At 47.6% G+C, this 20396-nt stretch overlaps 1 protein-coding gene across 1 annotated transcript in view; it reads left to right on the plus strand.

Moving 5' to 3' along the window:
• The first annotated feature begins 2258 nt into the window (after nucleotides 1-2258).
• The window catches only part of JPH2 (junctophilin 2), a 64665-nt gene continuing 46527 nt past the window's right edge, over nucleotides 2259-20396 (plus strand). Inside the window, exon 1 of the mRNA XM_026502928.4 lies at nucleotides 2259-3156. Within this exon, the coding sequence (XP_026358713.3) occupies nucleotides 2778-3156 (379 nt within the window). The 5' untranslated portion in view covers nucleotides 2259-2777. The remainder of the gene's footprint in view (nucleotides 3157-20396) is intronic.

Here is a 20396-nt window from a genome sequence, read left to right on the forward strand (position 1 = left end):
TTAGTGTGTTCTAAGCCTTTTTACAGGCTTAAGTTACCCAACCATATAAGGAAGATACTGTTATCCTCAGTACTAATAATCCTTTGAGGTAGATACTTTTACAGTTGAAGAATTTGTGGCATAGAGAAATTAACAATTGGTCCAAGGTCACCCCTTGTGAGCGGCAGAACTGGGATTTGAACACGTACGTAACTCCACAACTACCTACCCTACACGGCCTATGGTAAATGGATTCGTGAATGTGTAAATGCTATTAAGAAACAGTTTCTTAATTGAAAACATACAGTGGTTCTTAACCAGGAATGAGTCAGATTCATCTGAGGAGCTTTTAAAAAGAATACAGTTGCCCAAGCCTTTTCCGGGGACAATCTATTCATTAGTTTGGGGGGTGGGTAGCTCTGGAATCTAGAATCTGTTGATGTTTTTAAATTCAACAGGTGTTGAACTTAAATCTTATGTGTACCTACCCTTGGTAGGGAACCACCATAGGGAGCTGCAGGGCTGCACAGTGGCTAAATTTATCAGGTGGAACAGCTCAGGAGGACACAGGAGCCACCAGCCTTAGAACAGGATTATGGTGATTTGCCCAGCACTTAACTACAAAGAGTATTGAGCTTGGGCGATTCAAACTCCTCTAACTTCCACTTTGAGATGTTGCTTTCCTCTCCTCTTGAGAGCAGAGCTGGAAAGAAACGTGTGATCTCCAGAGACCTCGGTGAGAGGTGGCAAAAGCAGAGCGCTCTGGGGTCGGCAGCGGGGCCTTCTTAGAAGTGAATTTGTGTAAGCAGTTCAGTCCGTCCGCCTGGCCGGATGGTGAGTCCAAGCCTAGACGATGCAGTTTCTCTCCACTGCTACTTGCTGCCTGTCCACTCAGCAAACAGCCAGCGATAGTGAGCTCAGAGGCTGGGTGTTTCTGCCTGGGGGTGGGACGTGGACCCCAGAAGGGGCTCTTTAACAGAGGAGGAACCAGGAAGAACTGGGAGTCCGCTGGGATGAAGAGAGAGAACATTTTCTGTCCATTTCTGAAACAAGAACACATCTTTTGCAGTGACTTCAAGGAGCCTGAGTCATCGTGGGATTTGGAGTATGTCAGATTAAGTTTGAAGTCAGATAATAGTCCAATAGTTCTCAAGTATCTTCTGCCCTTGCTTTTTTAGTGATTTCTACCCTACCCCTCCTCATCTCTCCACCCCCCCTCCCCACAACAGCTTCCTATTCTTGATGGCTCCTACCTTTCCCAGAATTACTCTATGCTCCTGTTAACCCTGGGCTCAGTTGGGATTTCCAATCATTAGTCCTGGCCACAGCTTCATGTCATAGAGATTTATTTGTCCCTTTCACTGAAGTTTGGTGGGAACCTGAGTGCTGGGAATCCACCCAGGCCCTTCACTCCTGACCCTGCCCCAAGAGCTTTCTGAAGTCTGGCCTCACAGGCTCTGAGGACACCAGAGAAAAAGAGAACTTGGAAAGGGGATATATATATATTTTTTAAATCACGGTCCTTGAGTACTGCAGAGACAATCTCATTCCAAATAACCAGCAACCCTGTGTCTCAGAGGTAGAGAAAGAAGCTCCTCGCCCCTCAGAAGAGAGCCAGGGAGCCTTCTACCTTCTGTGGGCTCCTTCCAGGGTTTTCCCGGACATGTGGAAAGGGATTGGGGGCTGTGCATGAGCACTGGACTCAGGTTTTCTCTATCTTCCAGACTGTGTTTCCAGAACCTCACTTCTCTTCCTGAGTTCCCTCCTCTCCTTTCAAAAACATATGTGAAACCATGCCCGTTCCTTTCCCTTTAGGTCACCGGATTCCTTTATGGGGCTGGCAGCGTGTATAGCCACAGGACCTGTTAGGGCATGTGAGTGGTAGTGGGGCTGAGATTTGCCAACCTCTACGCTCTGGGGGATTTTAAGTGTTCCAGGACTGGCTGTTCTTCTAGTCCCCCTTTCCCCTCCCTTCCCTTCCCTGACTCCTCTGCCCCTTCCCCTCCTGCAGACTAGGGGACCCCGAAGGTGGAAGGGAGCTCCTAGCCAGGGGAAGAAAAGCCACCCAGTTGCCCCAGCTACCTACACTTAGTTCTCAGCTGCCCTTCCTCGCCCCTCCAGCTACTCCCTGGGTCTGAAGCACTAGCCCAATTTGAAACACCCCTCCCGCTTTGAAGGAGGCTGGGCTGGCCAGGGGGTTATTTTGGGAGCAGCTTCTGAGATCCAATGGCCTTGTTAGGGCAACACTGACCTTTCCGTCCCAGGAGGAGGGCAGGATCTAGAGGGGCGGGGCAGCGGCAGGGAGATCGACAGCCCTGCACACCCACTGGGTGGAGAAGGGGGCCAGCCGGCTGCAGGAATTCAGCCTCAGGCTGGGGGCTGTCACCAAGGAGGAATTTCCCCTCTTCAAAACAGACTGGGGACCCCTCCACCCCACCCCTTTCACTGTGCTTCTTAAAGGGATCACACCGTTTTTCCTTTGACTCCAGGGAAGCCAGACTTGGGACGCTCTATGGAGACTTTGAATCTTCCCCTCCTGCTTCCTTCCCAACTGGCAGCCTTCCTCTGGCTGGTTGAGTGGGGGCCTCCCAGGCATGGCACTGACCAGCCGACCCAGTGCTGACTTGGCTCCTGGGCTCATTCAGCCTCTGGTGGCATCTTGCTTTCTCCCTCCTGGGGCACAGTGGTGAGTCAGGGGCACCCAGCCCTGAGTGTGCTTGGAGCAGGTCGCTGGCACCCCTCATCGCCCTCTCTCCCCCAAGCTGGAGGACGGTGAGGCTGTCAGGGGCTACGATGAGATGAGTGGGGGCCGCTTTGACTTTGATGATGGCGGGGCATACTGCGGGGGCTGGGAGGGGGGAAAGGCCCATGGACACGGACTGTGCACAGGCCCCAAGGGCCAGGGCGAATACTCGGGCTCCTGGAACTTTGGCTTTGAAGTGGCCGGCGTCTACACCTGGCCCAGTGGGAACACCTTCGAGGGATACTGGAGCCAGGGCAAACGGCATGGGCTGGGCATAGAGACCAAGGGGCGCTGGCTCTACAAGGGCGAGTGGACGCACGGCTTCAAGGGACGTTACGGAACTCGGCAGAGCAGCAGCAGCGGTGCCAAGTATGAGGGCACCTGGAACAATGGCCTGCAGGACGGCTATGGCACTGAGACCTATGCAGATGGAGGTGAGCCCAGCCTGGGGCCGGCAGAGCTGGTAGGAGCCAGTGAGGAAGACTGGTGGAGGGTGGGAAGAGGGAGGGGCGATGTGACACAGAATCAGAAGAGCCAGGATGTTCTTTGCTGTGTGGCGTTGGGCAAGCTGCCCTACCTCTCTCAGCATCCATTTCCTTGTTTGTAACAGTGGGGCCGATAACAGGGCCTTTGAGCAGTGTTTAGGACAAGACCTGCTGTATAAATACACACTCAACACACGTTCAGTAAAACCGAACTACTACTGGTTGCATGCTAGGATTACAAACAGCCACGGAATATGCTCTGGCTTGTGCTCTAGAAGAATTTGGGTCTAATCTCAACTTTGCCATGAAAATTATTTTCAAGCAATAGATCATGAAATAGTCATTCATTCACCCATCCATTCACCCACCCACCCATCCATCCACCCATCCATCCATCCACCCACCCACCCACCCACCCACCCATCCATCCATCCACCCACCCATCCATCCATCCATCCATCCATCCATCCATCCATCCATTCATCCTTTTGTTTAGTGCATATTTCTGTGGTACCTCCTATTTGCCAGGTATTATAAAACGAGTTAGATATAAAGAGGAATAAGATACAGCCCAAGGCTTCAGGCTTGTAGATAAAAAATTATACACGAGTAGGTACAGAGTGCTGTGGCAGAGAAGGTAGATCTGAGGAGGTCGGGACTGCTTTAGAAGAGGTGCCATCTGAGCGGGATTTGTTGGGAAAATTCCTTAGAGAGGGTGTGAGTGGGGAGAGGGATGAGAAAGAAGCTCCAAAGCATGAGCATGGCCGGTGGGTTAAGGAGATGGAGAGGAATTTTCTGTGGCAAAACAGCCGAGGGAAGTGGCAGAGAAGATACCATCACCTCATCCACGAGGCGTGACTTTGCATATATCACTTAGTTGGGCCTCAGTTTCCTCATCCACAAAATGGGCTTTAGGATGTCACGTGCTGCTCAAAATATGGTCACCAGACAGGCAGTATCAACATCATCTGTCCACCAATTAAAATTGCAAATTCAGGGGCCTCACCTAGACCTGAATCTAAATCAGAACCTCTAAGGGTAGGCCCAGGCATTTGTTTTAACAAACCCCCCTGGAAATTTTTATATACATTGAAGTTTAAGAAGCATTGCTTTAAATCAGGCACTTGCAAACTATAGATAGCCGGCCCAACTGGCCTGCTGCCAGTTTTTGTACAGCTTATGAGCTGAAAGTGGTTTTACATGTTGAAATATTTGAAAAAAATCAAAAGTAGAATTCTACTTTGTGACATGTGGAAACTATATGAAAGTCCCTACATAATATCCTTTTGGCCCACAAAGCCTATAATATTTACTATTCAGCTATTTACAGGAAAAGTTGGTTGGCTCTGCTTTAAAGGGCCATGCAGTTTCCTTCCAGCTCAGGCTACTTCCGTGAAGTCTCCCTAACATACCCCATTGGGAAGAGGAGTTGACACAGATAACTCAAAACTATGGCTACTTAAAAAAAGTATTTTGGCGTCTGTCAGAAGGCATTCATAGTATATTATATTTGTCACTGGTCTTCCCTCTTTATGACAGAGGGCAGGAAGTGGGCAGTCTGGGAGTGGGTTTGTCGTGGAGCAGGAAGGAGCGCGAGCCAGCCCAGGGTGAGGGTGTGCTCAAGCTGAGACCTGTGGGCACATACAGAGGGGCCCCAGGTGCAGGATGGGCTCCCGACTGGGCTGCCCGCTGGTGGGTGTCTGGCCAGGGCCCACCCTCACATGTGCCTGGATGTTAATGAGGTTGTGTCCCCAGAGTTTCTGTGGGTACAGTGGCTACACAGCGCTGGCTGGAATTGGACAGTGCAAGGACAAATTCTGGCTCCACACTTCCTAATTCGGTGACCTTCAGCCATTTGCTGAACCTCTACAATTCGGTGCCATTCAATTCCTTGGATGTTTATGCTGGACACTGAGTGCTGGGGACACGCGGCGAGCAGGCCCCAGTTTCTCTGGCTACATCATGGAGATGATCCTTGCGGGCTGGCTGGGTGTCAGTTACCTATGCAAAGTGGCATCACTGGCGCATCAACGATGTGGCAGGCACCATCCCACAGCAAGCTCCAGGAGCCAGGGCAGTGAGCAGGCAAAGGTACAAAAAAAATAGAGAAGGAAGAAGAGGAGTTTTTGAATAGCGTGGTCTGGGAAGCAGGATGGGAGGACTTGGGAGAGGGTAATGCCTTCCAGGTAGATGGAACAGCAGTCGCAAAGGCCCTGAGGCAGAACTGGCCTTGGCATGTTTGAGGAACAGCAGGAATGCCAGGTGGCAGGAATAGAGTGGATGAAGGGAACAGGCAGGGGCTGATGTTGGAGCTGTGCGTGTGAGCCAAATCACGTAGGCTTTGCAGAGCCCTGCGTTTGATTCTGGGTGTGCGGGGGAGCTCTTCAGGCCAGGTTAGCTGGAAGACCTGCTCCTCTGGGTTGTCAGAGGCCCAGACTGTTCTTCCGAATGACACAGTTCCACATCCAGGGGCCCTGGAAACCTCACAGATCTCTCCCAAGCAACACACGAGGTGCAGCTCTCCAAAATTAGATGTGGCCACTGCTTCGGAAAATCTCTTTAATCAACCTGTCATCAGTTCCCTGAGGGTTCATTAAGGACCTGCCCTTTGCCCCATCCTGAGTAGTGCTGAAGAGAATGTGGACAAATAAGATCCTGTGATTAGAAACGGCTGGGAGTCGGGCAGCCCTGAGTTATTACCTGGGCCTATCCTATTATTTCATATTGTGGAGCCTTAGTTTCCTCACCAATAAAATGGACTTACGCTAAACTGTCCTAAGATTTCTCATGGGAAAAATGGGTACTCAAATAAACGGTAGTTGCTATAATTACTGTTAACTCTCATTAATTCGCTCAATAAATACGTACTGAGTGATTATTATGAAGCCAGCAGTATAGTCCTGGGAGGGAGGAGTATAGAAATGAACAGAATGGAAAGGGTCCGTACCTTCCACAGAATCTACAAGAAATCATACAATAGAGTGTTGAGTGCTAGGCAGGAAAGTACTGGGGGCTAAGGGAGGAAGAGGCTGGCAACTAACCAGACTTAGGCATTCAGGGAGGCTTCCTGGAGTAAGTGGCAAGCTGGGCTCTGAAGTGTGGAGTGAGCCAGGTGACAAGGGTCGAGGACGAGTGCTCCAGGTTGAGAGAACAGAGTGCACAAAAGCCAGGAGGTCTAGGACTTGCAGCCAGCCAGGAGATAAAGCTGAAACTTGCATCTTATCCCCAGTTTTAGGAAGTACTGATCAAAGGGACAGTATGTCCCATTTCCTCCACCTAACCTTGCACTTACCTTCCTCCACCTTACCTTGCAGTCAAAGGACACAGCGGTTTTCCAAACTGGAGGTATCATCCCATTAATAGTTGGTGAAATCAATTTAGTGGGTCATGACCTGCATTTTTAAAAATGAAAGAACAGAAAAGGCAGAGTGTTTCATAGAGCATAAGAAAGTATTTTTTCCTGAAATGTTTGTTCAGCTGAAGATAGATGGACATATATAATAATGTGTGTGTGTATAAAAACTTCTGTGTTTACATGCATTGCGTATTTCTTACGTGATGTGTGTATAAATGTATTTCTTCGGGTTGTGGTCAAAAAAGTCTGAAAATCACTGTTCTAAAGTGACTTGACGTGGCATCTTCATCGAAGCCGCTGCCACTCCCACCTCCACAGCCTCTCCCTCTCCTCCATGCCTGGCACGTCAGCCAGAGATTAATTAAGCTCTCTAGCTGGGGAGGGGAAGGTGGCGAAGGCAAGGAGCTCCCGCTCTCCAACCCTACTATAAGCCTCCTGGCACCCCTCCCCCGCCCATAGCCCTCTTCCTGCCCTGGCCATATATAGCAAAACTAAAAATAGCTGCTGGCTTAAAGCGCCAAAGCAAGCAGACACCCCAGCCTTAAGTAGTAATGCTCCTTTGGCTGCCTGGCTGTTCCCACCCCAGAGACCCACAGACTCCAGGACCGGAAGAGCTACTGGTGATCTTTGCTTTCCGAGGTCCTTGACCTGGAGCCCCAGCCTTGCCTCAGAGGCCCATCAGCGTGCAGGCAATATGTGTGCCTATGTGCATGGACTGTCTGGGTTTTTCCTCAGATAGCCATCAGATTCTCAAAGTAATCTGGTGCTAAGTTCCAGAACCACTCTTATAGTCAGTCATCCTTTCCCCCAAAATGTGCAGTGGAAAAACCAGGCCCAGGGGCGCCTGGGTGGCTCAGTCAGTTAAGCGTCCGACTCTTGATTTCGGCTCAGGTCATAATCTTGGGGGTCGTGAGATCCATGCTAGGCTGGGCGTAGAGCCTGCTTAAGATGTTCTCTCTGCCTCTCCCTGTGCCCATCCCCTGTTCTCTCACTGTCTCTCAAAAGCAAAAACAAAAAACAGGCCCAAGGTTAACTTTGTTCATAAATCCAATAGTAATAATAATAATAATAATATAATAATAATAATAATAATGGTTAATTTTTGGCATGCTTACTATGCGCCAGGTGCTCTTGGCATGGAACATATGTTATTTAAACCTTCATGGGACACCTGGGTGGCTCAGTTGGTTAAGCGTCTGTCCTTGGCTCAGATCATGATCCCAGGGTCCTGGGATCCAGCCCTGCATCAGGCTCCCTGCTCAGCAGGAAGTCTGCTTCTCTCTCTCCCTCTGTGCTCTCTCTCACTCTTGCTCTTTCTCAAGTAAATACATAAAATCTTTAAAAAAAAATAAACCTTCACGACAACCTTCTGGGGAAGTACTGTTATTATACCCTATTTTACAGAAAAGGCAAAGGAGACAGAGGATTTATGTACTGTATTCTCTCTCACAGTCCTCTAACTAGTAAGAGGCAGAGATAGAATTTGATGGTAATAAGTGATAATTAAATAGCTCATAGTATATGGGGCGCCTGGGTAGCTCAGTTGGTTAAGCTTCGGACCCTTGGTTTCAGCTTAGGTCATGATCTCGCGATTGTGGGATCCAGCTCTGCATTGGGCTCTGTGATCAGTGTGCAGTCTGCTTCAAATTTTCTCTCCCTCCCCCTCTCCCTCTCATTCACTCTGTCCCTCTCTCTCAAATAAATAAAAATCTTAAAAAAAATAGTTCATAGTATAAGTAACTATTTTAATAAGTGATACACAACTATACAAAATAAGGCTGGCTACATAATTTGTGAAACCCAGTACACAATGAAGATCCAGGACCCCCTCCTCAAACTCATGAAGAATTTCCAGGTAATGACAGCAGAGCATTATACCAAGTGTAGGGCCTTCTAAGTGCAGAGCCCTGAGCGATGACACAGGTAGACGCTCGTGAGGCAGGCCTTGACGGTGGTCACAACTGCATCTACCACTTATTCTGTCTTTATACCAGGCTCTGTGCTAAGAGTCTTACACACATTATATTATTCTGGCTTATTAATAACTCTCATTGACTACACTAGTGGCGTTCAAATCTTTGTGGTTGCAACCCGCTGTAAACTAAGCATTTCACCTCGTAATTCTGTACATACACACACTAAAATGTAAAACTAAAATAAATCATCACAAAATAATATTTCCCTTCCTATATGCAATGCTTGCTATTTTTTTTCTTTTATTCTGTCTTGTTAAGAGAATTAAATGATGCCCTGATAGAGGAAAGCACTTAGAACAGAGCTTGACATGTGGTTAGGGCTTTTATTATTATTGTTGCATACTGAAAAGATGATATATGTTTTAAAGATTTTATTTATTTATTTATTTGACAGAGAGAGAGAGAGAGTGAGAGAGCACAAGCTGAGGGAGCAGCAGAGGGAGAGGGAGAAGCAGGCTCCCTGCTGAGCAGGGAGCCTGATGTGGGGCTCGATCCCAGGACCCTGAGATCATGACCTGAGCCAAAGGCAGATGCTTAACTAGCTGATCTACCCAGGCGCCCCTGAAAAGATGATATTTTTTTTTAAAGATTTTATTTATTTATTTGACAGAGAGAGACAGCCAGTGAGAGAGGGAACACAAGCAGGGGGAGTGGGAGAGGAAGAAGCAGGCTCATAGCAGAGCAGCCTGATGTGGGGCTCGATCCCAGAACGCCGGGATCACGCCCTGAGCCGAAGGCAGATGCTTAACCACTGTGCCACCCAGGCGCCCCTGAAAAGATGATATTTTTATGTTTAACTATGACAGTTGGGTCAAAACCCCAGGCTTCTGCTCTCTGGATCTGATTTTCTTTCTCTTGCCCAAAGCTGATGACTTAAGCTCATTTTAACCCAACTGACTGTGAACATGGGAGCAAAATGAATTTGCCAGGATAGGAGCCTGAGCAACACCTAGTGTCACATTATCTGGGTCTGGGGTATGTGTTCCTTGAAGCGACTTCATTCATTCATTCATTCACTCATTCATTCTTCAAAGGAATATCTTTTCTATTGATCTGTTCGTCTACCTTTATGCCACTATCGCACTGCCTTTGTTATTGGAGCATTATAGTACATTTTAAAGTCAGAGTAAATCCTCCAACTTTGCTTTTCTTGTTTAAGACTGGATTCTTCTAGGTCGTTTCCATTCCCATATATATTATAAAATCAGCTTATTGATTTCTACTAAAAAGTAGATGGGAATTTGATGGGAATTTGATTAATAATGCATTAGACCCATTTATCAATTTGCAGAGAATGGACAACTTAATGGCAGTAAGCCTTCCAATCCATGGACATGGTATATATCCCTATTTATTTAGGTCTTTAATTTCACTTAGCAATGTTTTGGAGTTTTCAGTGTTTTGCACATTTTTGTTGTTGAGTAAAATTCATAAGTTTTTAAAATGGAATTTTAAATTTCATTTTTCCAATTGTTCATTGCTAGGTTATAGAAAGGCAGTTATTTTTGTACATTGACTTTGAATCCTTTTATGCCACTAAAATTAATTTCTTAGTTCAAGTGGGATTTTTTGTTGTTGTTGTTCTTTTTTTGGATTTAAAAGGAACATTTTTTAATTTAAAGTTTCTTGATAGGGGGCGCCTGGGTGGCACAGCAGTTAAGCGTCTGCCTTCGGCTCAGGACGTGATCCCGGCGTTATGGGATGGAGCCCCACATCCCCACATCAGGCTCTTCCGCTATGAGCCTGCTTCTTCCTCTCCCACTCCCCCTGCTTGTGTTCCCTCTCTCACTGGCTGTCTCTATCTCTGTCAAATAAATAAATAAAATCTTTTTAAAAAAAGTTTCTTGATAGCTATTAAAAATCAAGTGTGGAAGTCCTAAGAGAGTCTGACAGGAATAAAAGAGGCATGTGGTACTTAGCATTTGCGGCTTACAGTAGCCAGCTCTGGGTTCGAATCCCAGCTGTGCCACTTCTTAATTCTATGAATGTTGGCACATAACCTCTCTGGGCTCTCATTGCCTTTTTTCCATTACAGGTGTCAAAATCTTCAGAATATGGTTGAAACAATGAAATAATACATAAAAAGCACTTAGCATACTGCCTGGCACCTAGAAAGTGCTGAAACGATCCCCCTTTCTGCATTTCCTCCATAGTCTAGAGGGTGAGCTAATTCAGGGTGGCCTGAACCACAGCTGTTTTGGGGAGACTGGTTCAGCACAGAAACTAGCTTTTGATTTTGGAGCAGTTAATAAACTAAGACTTTGATTCGATTAGTTTTGCCTTGAGTCCTGCCAGTGTAGATGGAACTCATGCCAGGCACGATTCCATTTCGAATGTAGAATCAGCATAATTTAACCTCATCTTGAAAATCTCATGTCCCAGTTCACAGCTAGGGGGCCAGCATGACAGCTGGCTGAGCTGCTGTCATGGCAGCTTCTTGGCTTTATGTGGGACCCCAGGGGAGCAGAGTGGACCCTCAGCAAGACAGGAAAGTGGACACAATTAGTCTTTCTTCTCTGCAGCCATGCCTTCTGTGGTGCATGTGTCCAATTGGCCAAATCTCTGCACAAATGCTCCTGTCCAAGGCCAGGCCCTTGGGATTCATCAAGCTTGCTTGTTTCCAGAGACTGCTAATTCTGTGTCCCCAGCAGCTGTTCCCTGGACCAGCCCTTGCTGCCACACCCTTGTGAAGAATGTTAAGTCTCATTTTCTGAGGGCCCTGGTTGAGGCTGGGGTGCAGGCTGAGTGGGACAGAGTTGCTTCCTGCCATAGACCAGAGGGCTGTCCTTGTCCTCTCCTATCCCTTCCGAAGCCAGAGCCACAGACTAGGTGGACAGTTAGGTCTGGTCACAAGTGAAGCATCCAGGACCCCTGCTTGTTCCTCTATAACTGAGAATTGACTGACCCAGACCCACCTGGCAAAAGCCATAGGATGATCCAGGGGCTGTGGGAACTCCAGAACCCCCTTCCCTCCAGGCAAGCAGAGAGCACCTTGTGCCTGGAAGTATTCAAGCATGTGCTGCTGACTGTCATATGGACAGTGTAGAGCAGGGGGTCACACATGCAGGCCTGAGGGCTGCATACAGCCTGCAGGAAATGCTCTGTTTGGCATGCACAATGTTTGTATTAATTTTATATTTTTAAGATTTATTTATTTATTTTAGAGAGAGAGAGTGAAGGAGCGTGAGCAGGGGGAGGGGTAGAGGGAGGGGGAGAGAGAGAACTCTCATGCAGTATCCCTGCTGAGCTCAGAGCCTGACATGGGGCTCAATCCCAGGACCCTGAGATCGTGACCTGAGCCAAAGTCAAGAGTCAGACGCTCAACCAACTGAGCTACCCAGGTGCCCCTATGACTTTTATTTTTTAATTAATTAATTTTTTTAAAAGATGTATTTAATTTATTTTAGGGAGGGGCGGGAGGGGCAGAGGGAGAGACAGTCCCAAGCAGATTTCACTGAGCACAGAGCCTGATGCAGGGCTTGATCCCAAAACCCTGAGATCATGACTTGAGCCAAAACCAAGAGTCGGATGCTCAACCGACTGAACCACCCAGGTGCCCCTATGACTTTTATTTTTAATTAAATTTGAATCCTTTATGGATACCATCTTAACTAAGTGATCAAATTTCACATCGCTGATGACAGGACGACCTTACAATATAGGCCCTTGATGGGACGTAGAGAGAAGGGCACAACATCACTACACTCTAGTCCTGCCAGGAAGGTGTGGAGAGCGGGCAGTGTACGCAGGGTCTTGTAAGCCATCGCAAGACTCTGGCTTTTACTCTGAGAAAAATGAGGCCTATAAAAGTGACATGATCTGACCTTGTTTAAAGGGATTCCTTTGGCTACTGTGTTGAGAGACTGGGGGAGGGGAGGTGGTGCAGAAAGGGTAGAAGCAGGGAAATGAATTAGTTTATTGCAATGTTACGGGTGAGAATACAGGCTTGGGCCACCACCTTGTAGCAGGGGAGGTGAAAAGAAGTAGGTAAATCCTGGATGTATTTTGAAGGTAGAGTCATTAGATTTTGCTGATAGACTAGACAGGGGGAGTGAGAAAAAAGAGTCGAGGCTTTGGCTTAAGTCACAGAAGGATGGCATTGCCCTGACCTGGGATGGGCCAGGCGTTTGAAGAGGGAAGGTCAGGAGCTCGGTGTTGGACGTTATGGGTGAGAGGATGCCTGTTGCATGTGCCACGTGGGCATGAAGGTTGTGAGCAGGCCTGAGCATAGAAAGGGGGCCAGAATGACCCATGTGGGGCCTCCTTTGAACCCAGACTCTTTCCTCTTGATTTCTTTTGCCTCCCTTACACCCAATTATTTCTGGTTTCAAAGGCCCTCAGGGTTACTGAGCTGACTCAGAGACTGGCAAAGGGACTTCCACCCAGGCCACAGGTCCCCAGGCCTGGTGGTACCCAGATGATGTCACTTGCTTAATCCCCTGCTTCTTGTGTGAGCTGTGGGGTGTCCTCTGGGGTGGCAGCCTCTGGATGTGGGGGTGGTGGAGCCCTGCAGGCTACAGGGACTTGTCATACACCCGCTGTAACCTGACCCTGCTCCCAGGAGCTGGTCACAAACACTGCTAGCTCGTCTGCTTTGGGTTACCTCTCAGCAACCCTGGAAAATCAGGGACAGTGGAGCTTTGATAGGTGGCAGTGTTTGGGAGCCATAGGAAGGGTCATTGGTGCCACCTTGCAGGCAAGCCAGAGAGCAAGGCATTAGGATTCAGTATCATGATTGATTAGCAATGTTTGTGTAGTCACAGGATGGATAAGAGATGGCGCATATAACAGATTACTTGTTGTCTTCAATTAGATGGTCTCGGAGAGCCACTCTACCTGTGACCTTCTCGGGATTGAGATAGTCTCACTTATCCCCGAGTTGAGGTTGTCTATGAATGTGTTACACATTGGCAGATAGCAGGAGGGAATATGACCATCTGTATTACATGTGGGGTGCCGGCACCAGCTGCTACCATCTCATGAGAGGCCATCGCTAAATTTTCAGGAATTTTGCAAGCTGGCTGTTCAACCGTGGCCTGACTAGCCACTGTGGGTTATTTACATGATGGAACTTGGCTAGCACTACAAATTAGGGTTGTTTGTTTATTTTTCCAAAGAGCTATTCTACCAGCATACCAGTGAACATTGTGCTAATATGAAGTGCCCATTTTTCCTTCTTACCCAGATGGAGGGTAACCAATCATCCTGCTTTGCCTGGGAACTGTCCTGGTTTTAGTACTGAAAGTCCTATGTCTTGGGAAACCCTTCAGTCTGAGGCAAACTGGGATGAACTGGTCGTCTTGAAATTCTTTCCCATGAAGTGAAGGGAGCCCACATTTGTTGAGAGTCTGAGATCTCTGCTAGAGAACCCATGCAAACCCTCCAGCAACCCTGCAAAAATAAAATTGCTCTGCTTACTTTACTGACCAGAGATAGACTCAAAAAGAATGTGCCCAAGGCCATGAACTTGTTCACTCATCTGACAGTATCTGCTGAATGCTTTCTATGTGTCAGACATTGCATTGAGTGCTGGTGAGTACAGCAGCCTTGGTCCCTGCCCTCAGAAGCTTGTGTTCTAACAGCAGAGACCAGCATTGGACAGCTAGCTAATTACAAGTGGGACAAGCAATTTGAAGGGAAAATAGAAGAGTGTACGGGGGTCTCGGGAACCTGATCTGGTCTGGTAATCATGGAAGGCTTCCGTAAGGAAGTGGTTTTGAGGCTAAGATCTGAAGGATGAACAGGGGATGGCTGGGTAACAGGTGCCACACTGTGCCAGGCACAAGGAACAATGAATGGAAAGGCTTGGAGGTGGACACGAGAAAAGGTTGTTGTGTTCAAGAAAAGGCAGGAGAAAGAATGGAGTCAGTGAGGCTGGAGGGTTGGCAGGGCCTAGGTCATGAGGGCTTTGTGGGTTGCAGTGTAGAGTTTGACTTCACCCTTATGGTAGATACTGCTGGACACCCTCATTTACTGCTCAGGAGCAGGGTCCTCCCTCCACACCACTCCCTCCCCAGCCCCACTGCCAGGAGTGCTGGTTGCTGATGGCTCATAGTGGGGTGCTGTCATCTGTCAAAAGGAGTTGCTAGCTCTGTGGGCAACCCTTAGCTAATGAGTGCTTGATACAGGAGTTCAAAGACCCAGCCTCCTTGGGCCTCTGAAGGGCCATAGCAGCTCCAGAGATTCCCATGGGATCAGTGGAAGCCTTGGTTACAACAGTTCAACTCCTGCTGTTGAATCCTGCTTCCTTCTTTACAGATGTTTGTCCCAAGAGCATTCCCCCCAAATCACTCACATACAATTTTGGCTTGAGGACCCAAGACAATCCTCAAGGCACTCAGAAGCCCCCGTAGGGTTTTTAGGTGGGGTTACCTGATCAGAGCTACATCTTATTAAGGAGATGACTCTGGCAGCAGCAAAGGATGGACTGAAGCATCAGGGGAGGTGAAACACCAGGGAAGATGCTGTTGTAGTAAACCAGGGAGAAGGGTGCAACCTGGACCAGATGGATGAGGTGGAGATAAAGAGAAGTGGGGGAAATTAAAGCAATATTCAGAGTCAGGCCTGTCTTTTTCCAAAGCCCAAACAATTTCTATTATTCTGCTGCCCACAAAGACATCTCAGGCCTGGCTTGCTTTCTCAGGGACACTGGGTCCATGGTCTTTATCAAGGTGGGTTGGAGCCAAGCTGGGATGGGTCCCCTATACTCAGGAGCGTCTATATAGGTATTTGTGGCATAGGGCATGCCTGTTCATTGGTTCACCCTGTGCATTGGTCCAATTCTGGTGTGCCGGGACAAGAACCACTGACCCCTGGACTCTCTGGTGCTCAGTCCCCTACCTGCCATTCTCCATCCCCGTCTGAAATATGCTGATGACACATGGGACACATGGTTCCATCCAAAGATCTTGTCCTAACATCTGACCCTATGTGAGAGAACTTAGAGAAGGGGATGGCTATTAGCCCAAATAGATGAGACAGAGACAAGATAGCTGTGATAGGAGGTAAGAAGAGACAATGTCTCAAGCAATGAGAGTATGGAGGAAGGAAGATAGCCCGGGAAGGTTTCCTGAAGGAGGTGGCTTTGATGCTGGGCTTTGGTGGATTTGGGAAGATAAAACTGGGAGGACGCATTGGGACCAGGTCATGAAGACCCTGAACTGTCAGGTCAGGACTTCCATAGGCAGCAGGGACCCCTGGAGAGGAGCTAGTCATGATTCTTCTCTCTCCATTTCTGTTCAATCCTCCAGGGACACTGATGTTCAGACCTCAGACAGTCTCCTAGAAATAGGCAGGTGTCACTGGCCAGAGGGGGTGGTGTTTTCAGTGTCCATTCTGTATTTGGAGGCAGAATCCCTGATCTGGCTCACATGTTTTGTCTGTGTTTCAAAGTGGACTCTGGATCTCCTAGACTTCCCTTGGGTTTCTGAAATGATCAGCTTCCTTCAGAGCTGAGGTTTGGGTGGGGGCTTTCAAACCTTACAAACCAAGTCATTTAAATTCTTAGTTTCAATTGTTCCAACTATGAAATCAGAATGATGACACCTATACTTGTTAGGATTTTTTTTTTTGTCTGCAGGCAACAGAAAACCCTAATTCCAAGTGAATTAAACAAGTAGTTTCTATAGAAATATAATGGGGGCTACATATGCAATTTAAGCTTTGCTAGTAGCCATATTTAAAAAGGTGAAATTAATTTTAATAATATATCTTATTTAACCCATTACCCAAAATATAATCATCTCTACATGTAATCAATATATAATTATTAGTGAGATATTTTACATTCTTTTTTTGGGGGTACTAATTCTTTGCAATCTGGTGTTCAATAACCACTTATGTCTAGTGGCTACCATATATGACATAAATATCATATAAGGATATTTATGATCTCACGTAAAGAAGAATCCAGGGGTAGGGCAGTCTCAGGATTGGATGACTAGAGGCTCAACGGTGTCAACTAGGGCCCAGGTTCCTGCCACATTTTGCTCTGCCATCCATAGTGTCAGTTCTGTTCTCAGCAGCTCCACTCATGGTACCAAGTTGGCTACCACAGCTCCAGGGGTCACCTCCACCTGCAAAGACACCCAGCAGCAGAAGACTACATTTCTGCATGTTTCTCTTTATAAGAACAAGGAACTCTTTCCTGCTTCCCTGGCCTGCCCCCACAGCTGACTTCCCCTCTCGTCTCAATGCTGGATTTCATCAAATGCTCACACTGAATCCAATCATTGGCAAGGTGGGTAGACAGGACATCTGGCTGAGAGCAGTCAGGAAACCCCCCTGCATAGGGAACTTTTCTCTGAGGCCCAGGGAGGAGGGCTGGGCCCCGGACCACACTGATGTTCTGTCAGCAAAGGAGAGGTCTGCAGTTGGGTAACCCCCAGGATCTGCACAACCCCTGGCGGGCCCAGCAGGCTGGTTAACTGGAGGTCGGTGGAGAGGTTTTACAGCTCTTTCTTGAGTTGCATATTAGAACCATCAGAGGTGCTTTATAAAAACTCCAGCGTCCACATGCATTAAATCACACTCTCTAGCCAGGAGTGCGGATCTTGTGCTATCGACGTGGCTTCCAGAAGCTACTCTGTCATGTGTGTTTCGAAGGTGTGGAAGCACGTCTCAGTGATGAACAGACTTCCCAAATTTTCTTCCTCCCAAGGACAGTAGCTTTAAGGCCTCCTGAGTCAGAGATGTGGCCAAATCAGCCAAGCCTGGGCATTCTGGGGGTAGAAGCCTGCTTTCTGACAAGCAAGCAGACCAAGGCAGAGAATCGGAGCTGGTCTCACTCTCTCCCTCTGAGTTCTTTCTGTCCTCCCTGGCTCCTTTTCATCTCTCCAGTTAATCCTTTCTGGGCCAGCTTTTCTGAGCAAAGATTCTGGCCTGACAAAAAGTTAACCTTTATTGAGCGCTTACTGTGTGCCAGCGTCCTCACATATGGTTCACCTAGTCTGTGGTCAACCAACCCTCCCCCACCAGCCAAGGCACTCTGCACCATGCTGTGGCTGCCTCACATTTATTTCTGATGGTTGATTAAATCTAGTCTCTCTGACATTCAACTCCAAGCCCCTTGAAGGCAGAGATCATGTCTATTTATTTACCACTGTGTCCCCAGCATCTAACACAAGAATACAGGATCCACAGCAAATACTTACTGAATTGGAATAAACGAATGAATGATAATCTGAAGTAGGCATCATTACCTCCATTTTAAAAAGGACCAACGGAGGCTCGGCAAGCTTAAATAGTTCATGCATGTTCTAGAACTATTTGGTGTCAGAGTGAAGGTTAAAACCCAGGTTATTCTCTACTAAAGCAGAAGGGCAGCTGCAGGGAGAAGGTGAATACTCAGGTTTTATAAAATTTAGGAGCCTGGTGTGAGGGACAGAACTGTATTTGGTTGTGGCCTTCACCAGCCATTTACATGTACCCCAATAATTCCCGGGATTTGGGCTGCTAAATCTAGACCTGAACACACTGGCAGCCACCGCCAGCCACCACTGAGCAACCTACCACACGCTGAGTCATGAGGGAATAAAGAAAATGTGGTTCCTGCCCCTGGAAGAACGGAAGGGTGTCACTGAGAAAATACATTCATCAGACGTTTACTGTGGGCTTCCTTGGGCCTGGGAACTGTGCTAGATGCTGGAATCATAGCAGTAATAAGCTGGACATGGCTCCCTCCCTCTTGGAAGCCAAAGTCCAGTGGGAAAAGCTTATGGTGAACAGATGATCTTAGTAATTATTTAACTGCAGTTGGGAAAAGTGCCAAGAAGAAGTACAGGGCGACATGACATCATGTAGCAGTCTCAGGGGGTAGGGCTCAAGAAATCCTCCCGGATGAAGTCACATTTAAGCTGAAGCTTGAAATATCAATAGAAGTTGGCCAGGGGAAGAGGAGAAGATGCTGAGAAGGGGGGACATGTGCAAAGGTCCTGAGGTGGAAAGGCAAGTGTGAATGGAGAGTTGTTCAAGATGAATCAGGAGAGGTGGTCGGAGCAGCTACACCAGGCCTTAAAGCCTGCTGAGAATCTTGCCCCTCATCCCGAGGGCAGTGGGAAGTCCCACAGAATCTATAAGGCCAAGTGAGGGGGCCAGTCCAAAGGTTATCAGGAGGCACTTCCTTCCACAGAAAGCTCCTCTCAGCCAGATGGCTGTGGGCGGGGTCCTCCTGCTCCCTCTCTTTGGATGCTGATGCATTCCTCCTGTCCCCAGGGAGAGGTGCCCTGTCTTAGAGAGAGTCAGGCTGGGGATGGCCCCAGCACTTGGCTTTTCCCCCTTCCCAGGGCCCCATCACTCCCAGCCTCCCCTGGGTGTCTGTGCCTCTTGCCACTTGCTTGTAAGTTTCCTAATATAGCCTGGCCGTTTCCTCCTCAACTGGTGGCCAAGAGCCGCTCTCCTGTTGCAATCTCAGTTTTTCTTGGGCTTAAAGGGACCATGTCAGCCCATCTCATGCCAACTTTAAGCTAAAGGTAGATTGGCTGGTTTAATTTCACAAACTTGTCCAACCCAGAGATTAAATGTCTTCTGTCTTTCTCCCAGTTTACCATCTTCTCTGCTCTATTCTTGGTGACTTTCGCCTTTCATAGATTTTTTTTTCTTCTTTCTTCTGAGCACAATGGAAGGAGCACAGCTAAACATGGATGTGAGTTTTTGTATATTTATTAGCTGTGTTGCCTTGGGTGAGTCTTATAGGAACCACTAAATACCTCTCTGGGAATGAGCCATTCAGATTTCTGGAGGAAGAACATTACAGGCAGAGAGAACAGCAAAGAGGCCCCAAGACAGAACCATCTCTAATGTGTGAGGGGGACAGCAAGGAGGCCTTTGTGGCTACAGTGGAGTGAGGGAAAGGGGAGAACTGAGGGAGGAGAGGACAGAGGAATGACAGGGATGAGATCAGGTAGGGTCCATGGATCACTAAGGACTTCAGCTTTTCCTCTGCATGAGAAGAGGCAGAGCAGTGTCATGATTTTGACCTTATTACATTTGAACCGAATCCCTGTGATAGGTGCATTAAGAATGGATAGAGGAGTACAGGGCGGAAACACACCAGCGTGGCAGCCATTATGAAAATCCCAGCAAGAGACAAGGGAGGCTTGGGCTACCATCTAGTAACAGCGGGGGTAGTGAGAAGTGGCTGGATTTCAGATGCACTCGGAAAGGAGAGTTGACAGGATTTTCCGATGGGTATTTGCAGAATACTGTGATGGGGGTGTTTGTGGGTTTTTTCCTCCTTAGAAGTTAATTAATTAATTAGTTAATTATTAAATCAAGGTATTATTTCCATGCAATAAAATGCATTTCAAGTGTACAGTCTTGACAAATGTATACACCTGTGTAACCACCAGCACCATCAAGGTATAGACCATTTCTATCAATTTAGAAAGTTCCCGTATGTCCCTTTGCAGTGGATCCCTCCTACCCACAGCCCTGGTAACCACAAATCTGCTTTCTGTCATGATCCGTTCGTTTTTTCCAGGCTTTGATGTAACTGGAATCACACTATATTCTTTCATCTCTGGCTCTACTCACTTAGCACGTTTTTGAGAGCCATGCTCTATAATCGGTAGTCTATTCCTTTTTAATGCCAACCAGTATTCCACTGTGTGGTTGACCACCTGTTCATCCATCTACCAGTTGATGGATATGTGGGTGGTTTTCATTTTTTTGTTGTCTCCTTTTTAATCGTCCCCTGAACCCTAGAAAGTGGGTATTATTTTTCCATTTTCCAGATAAGCAAATTGAGAATCAGAAGAAGTAACTTGTTCAAGGTTCTCCAGATTAGATGATGTCTCAGATCAGTTTGTCTCAGACTTCACATCTCTGTCTGTCCCCCTGCCTCCCATACAATGTGACCC

This window comes from Ursus arctos, unplaced genomic scaffold (assembly GCF_023065955.2).
Source record: "Ursus arctos isolate Adak ecotype North America unplaced genomic scaffold, UrsArc2.0 scaffold_16, whole genome shotgun sequence".
NCBI lineage: Eukaryota > Metazoa > Chordata > Mammalia > Carnivora > Ursidae > Ursus > Ursus arctos.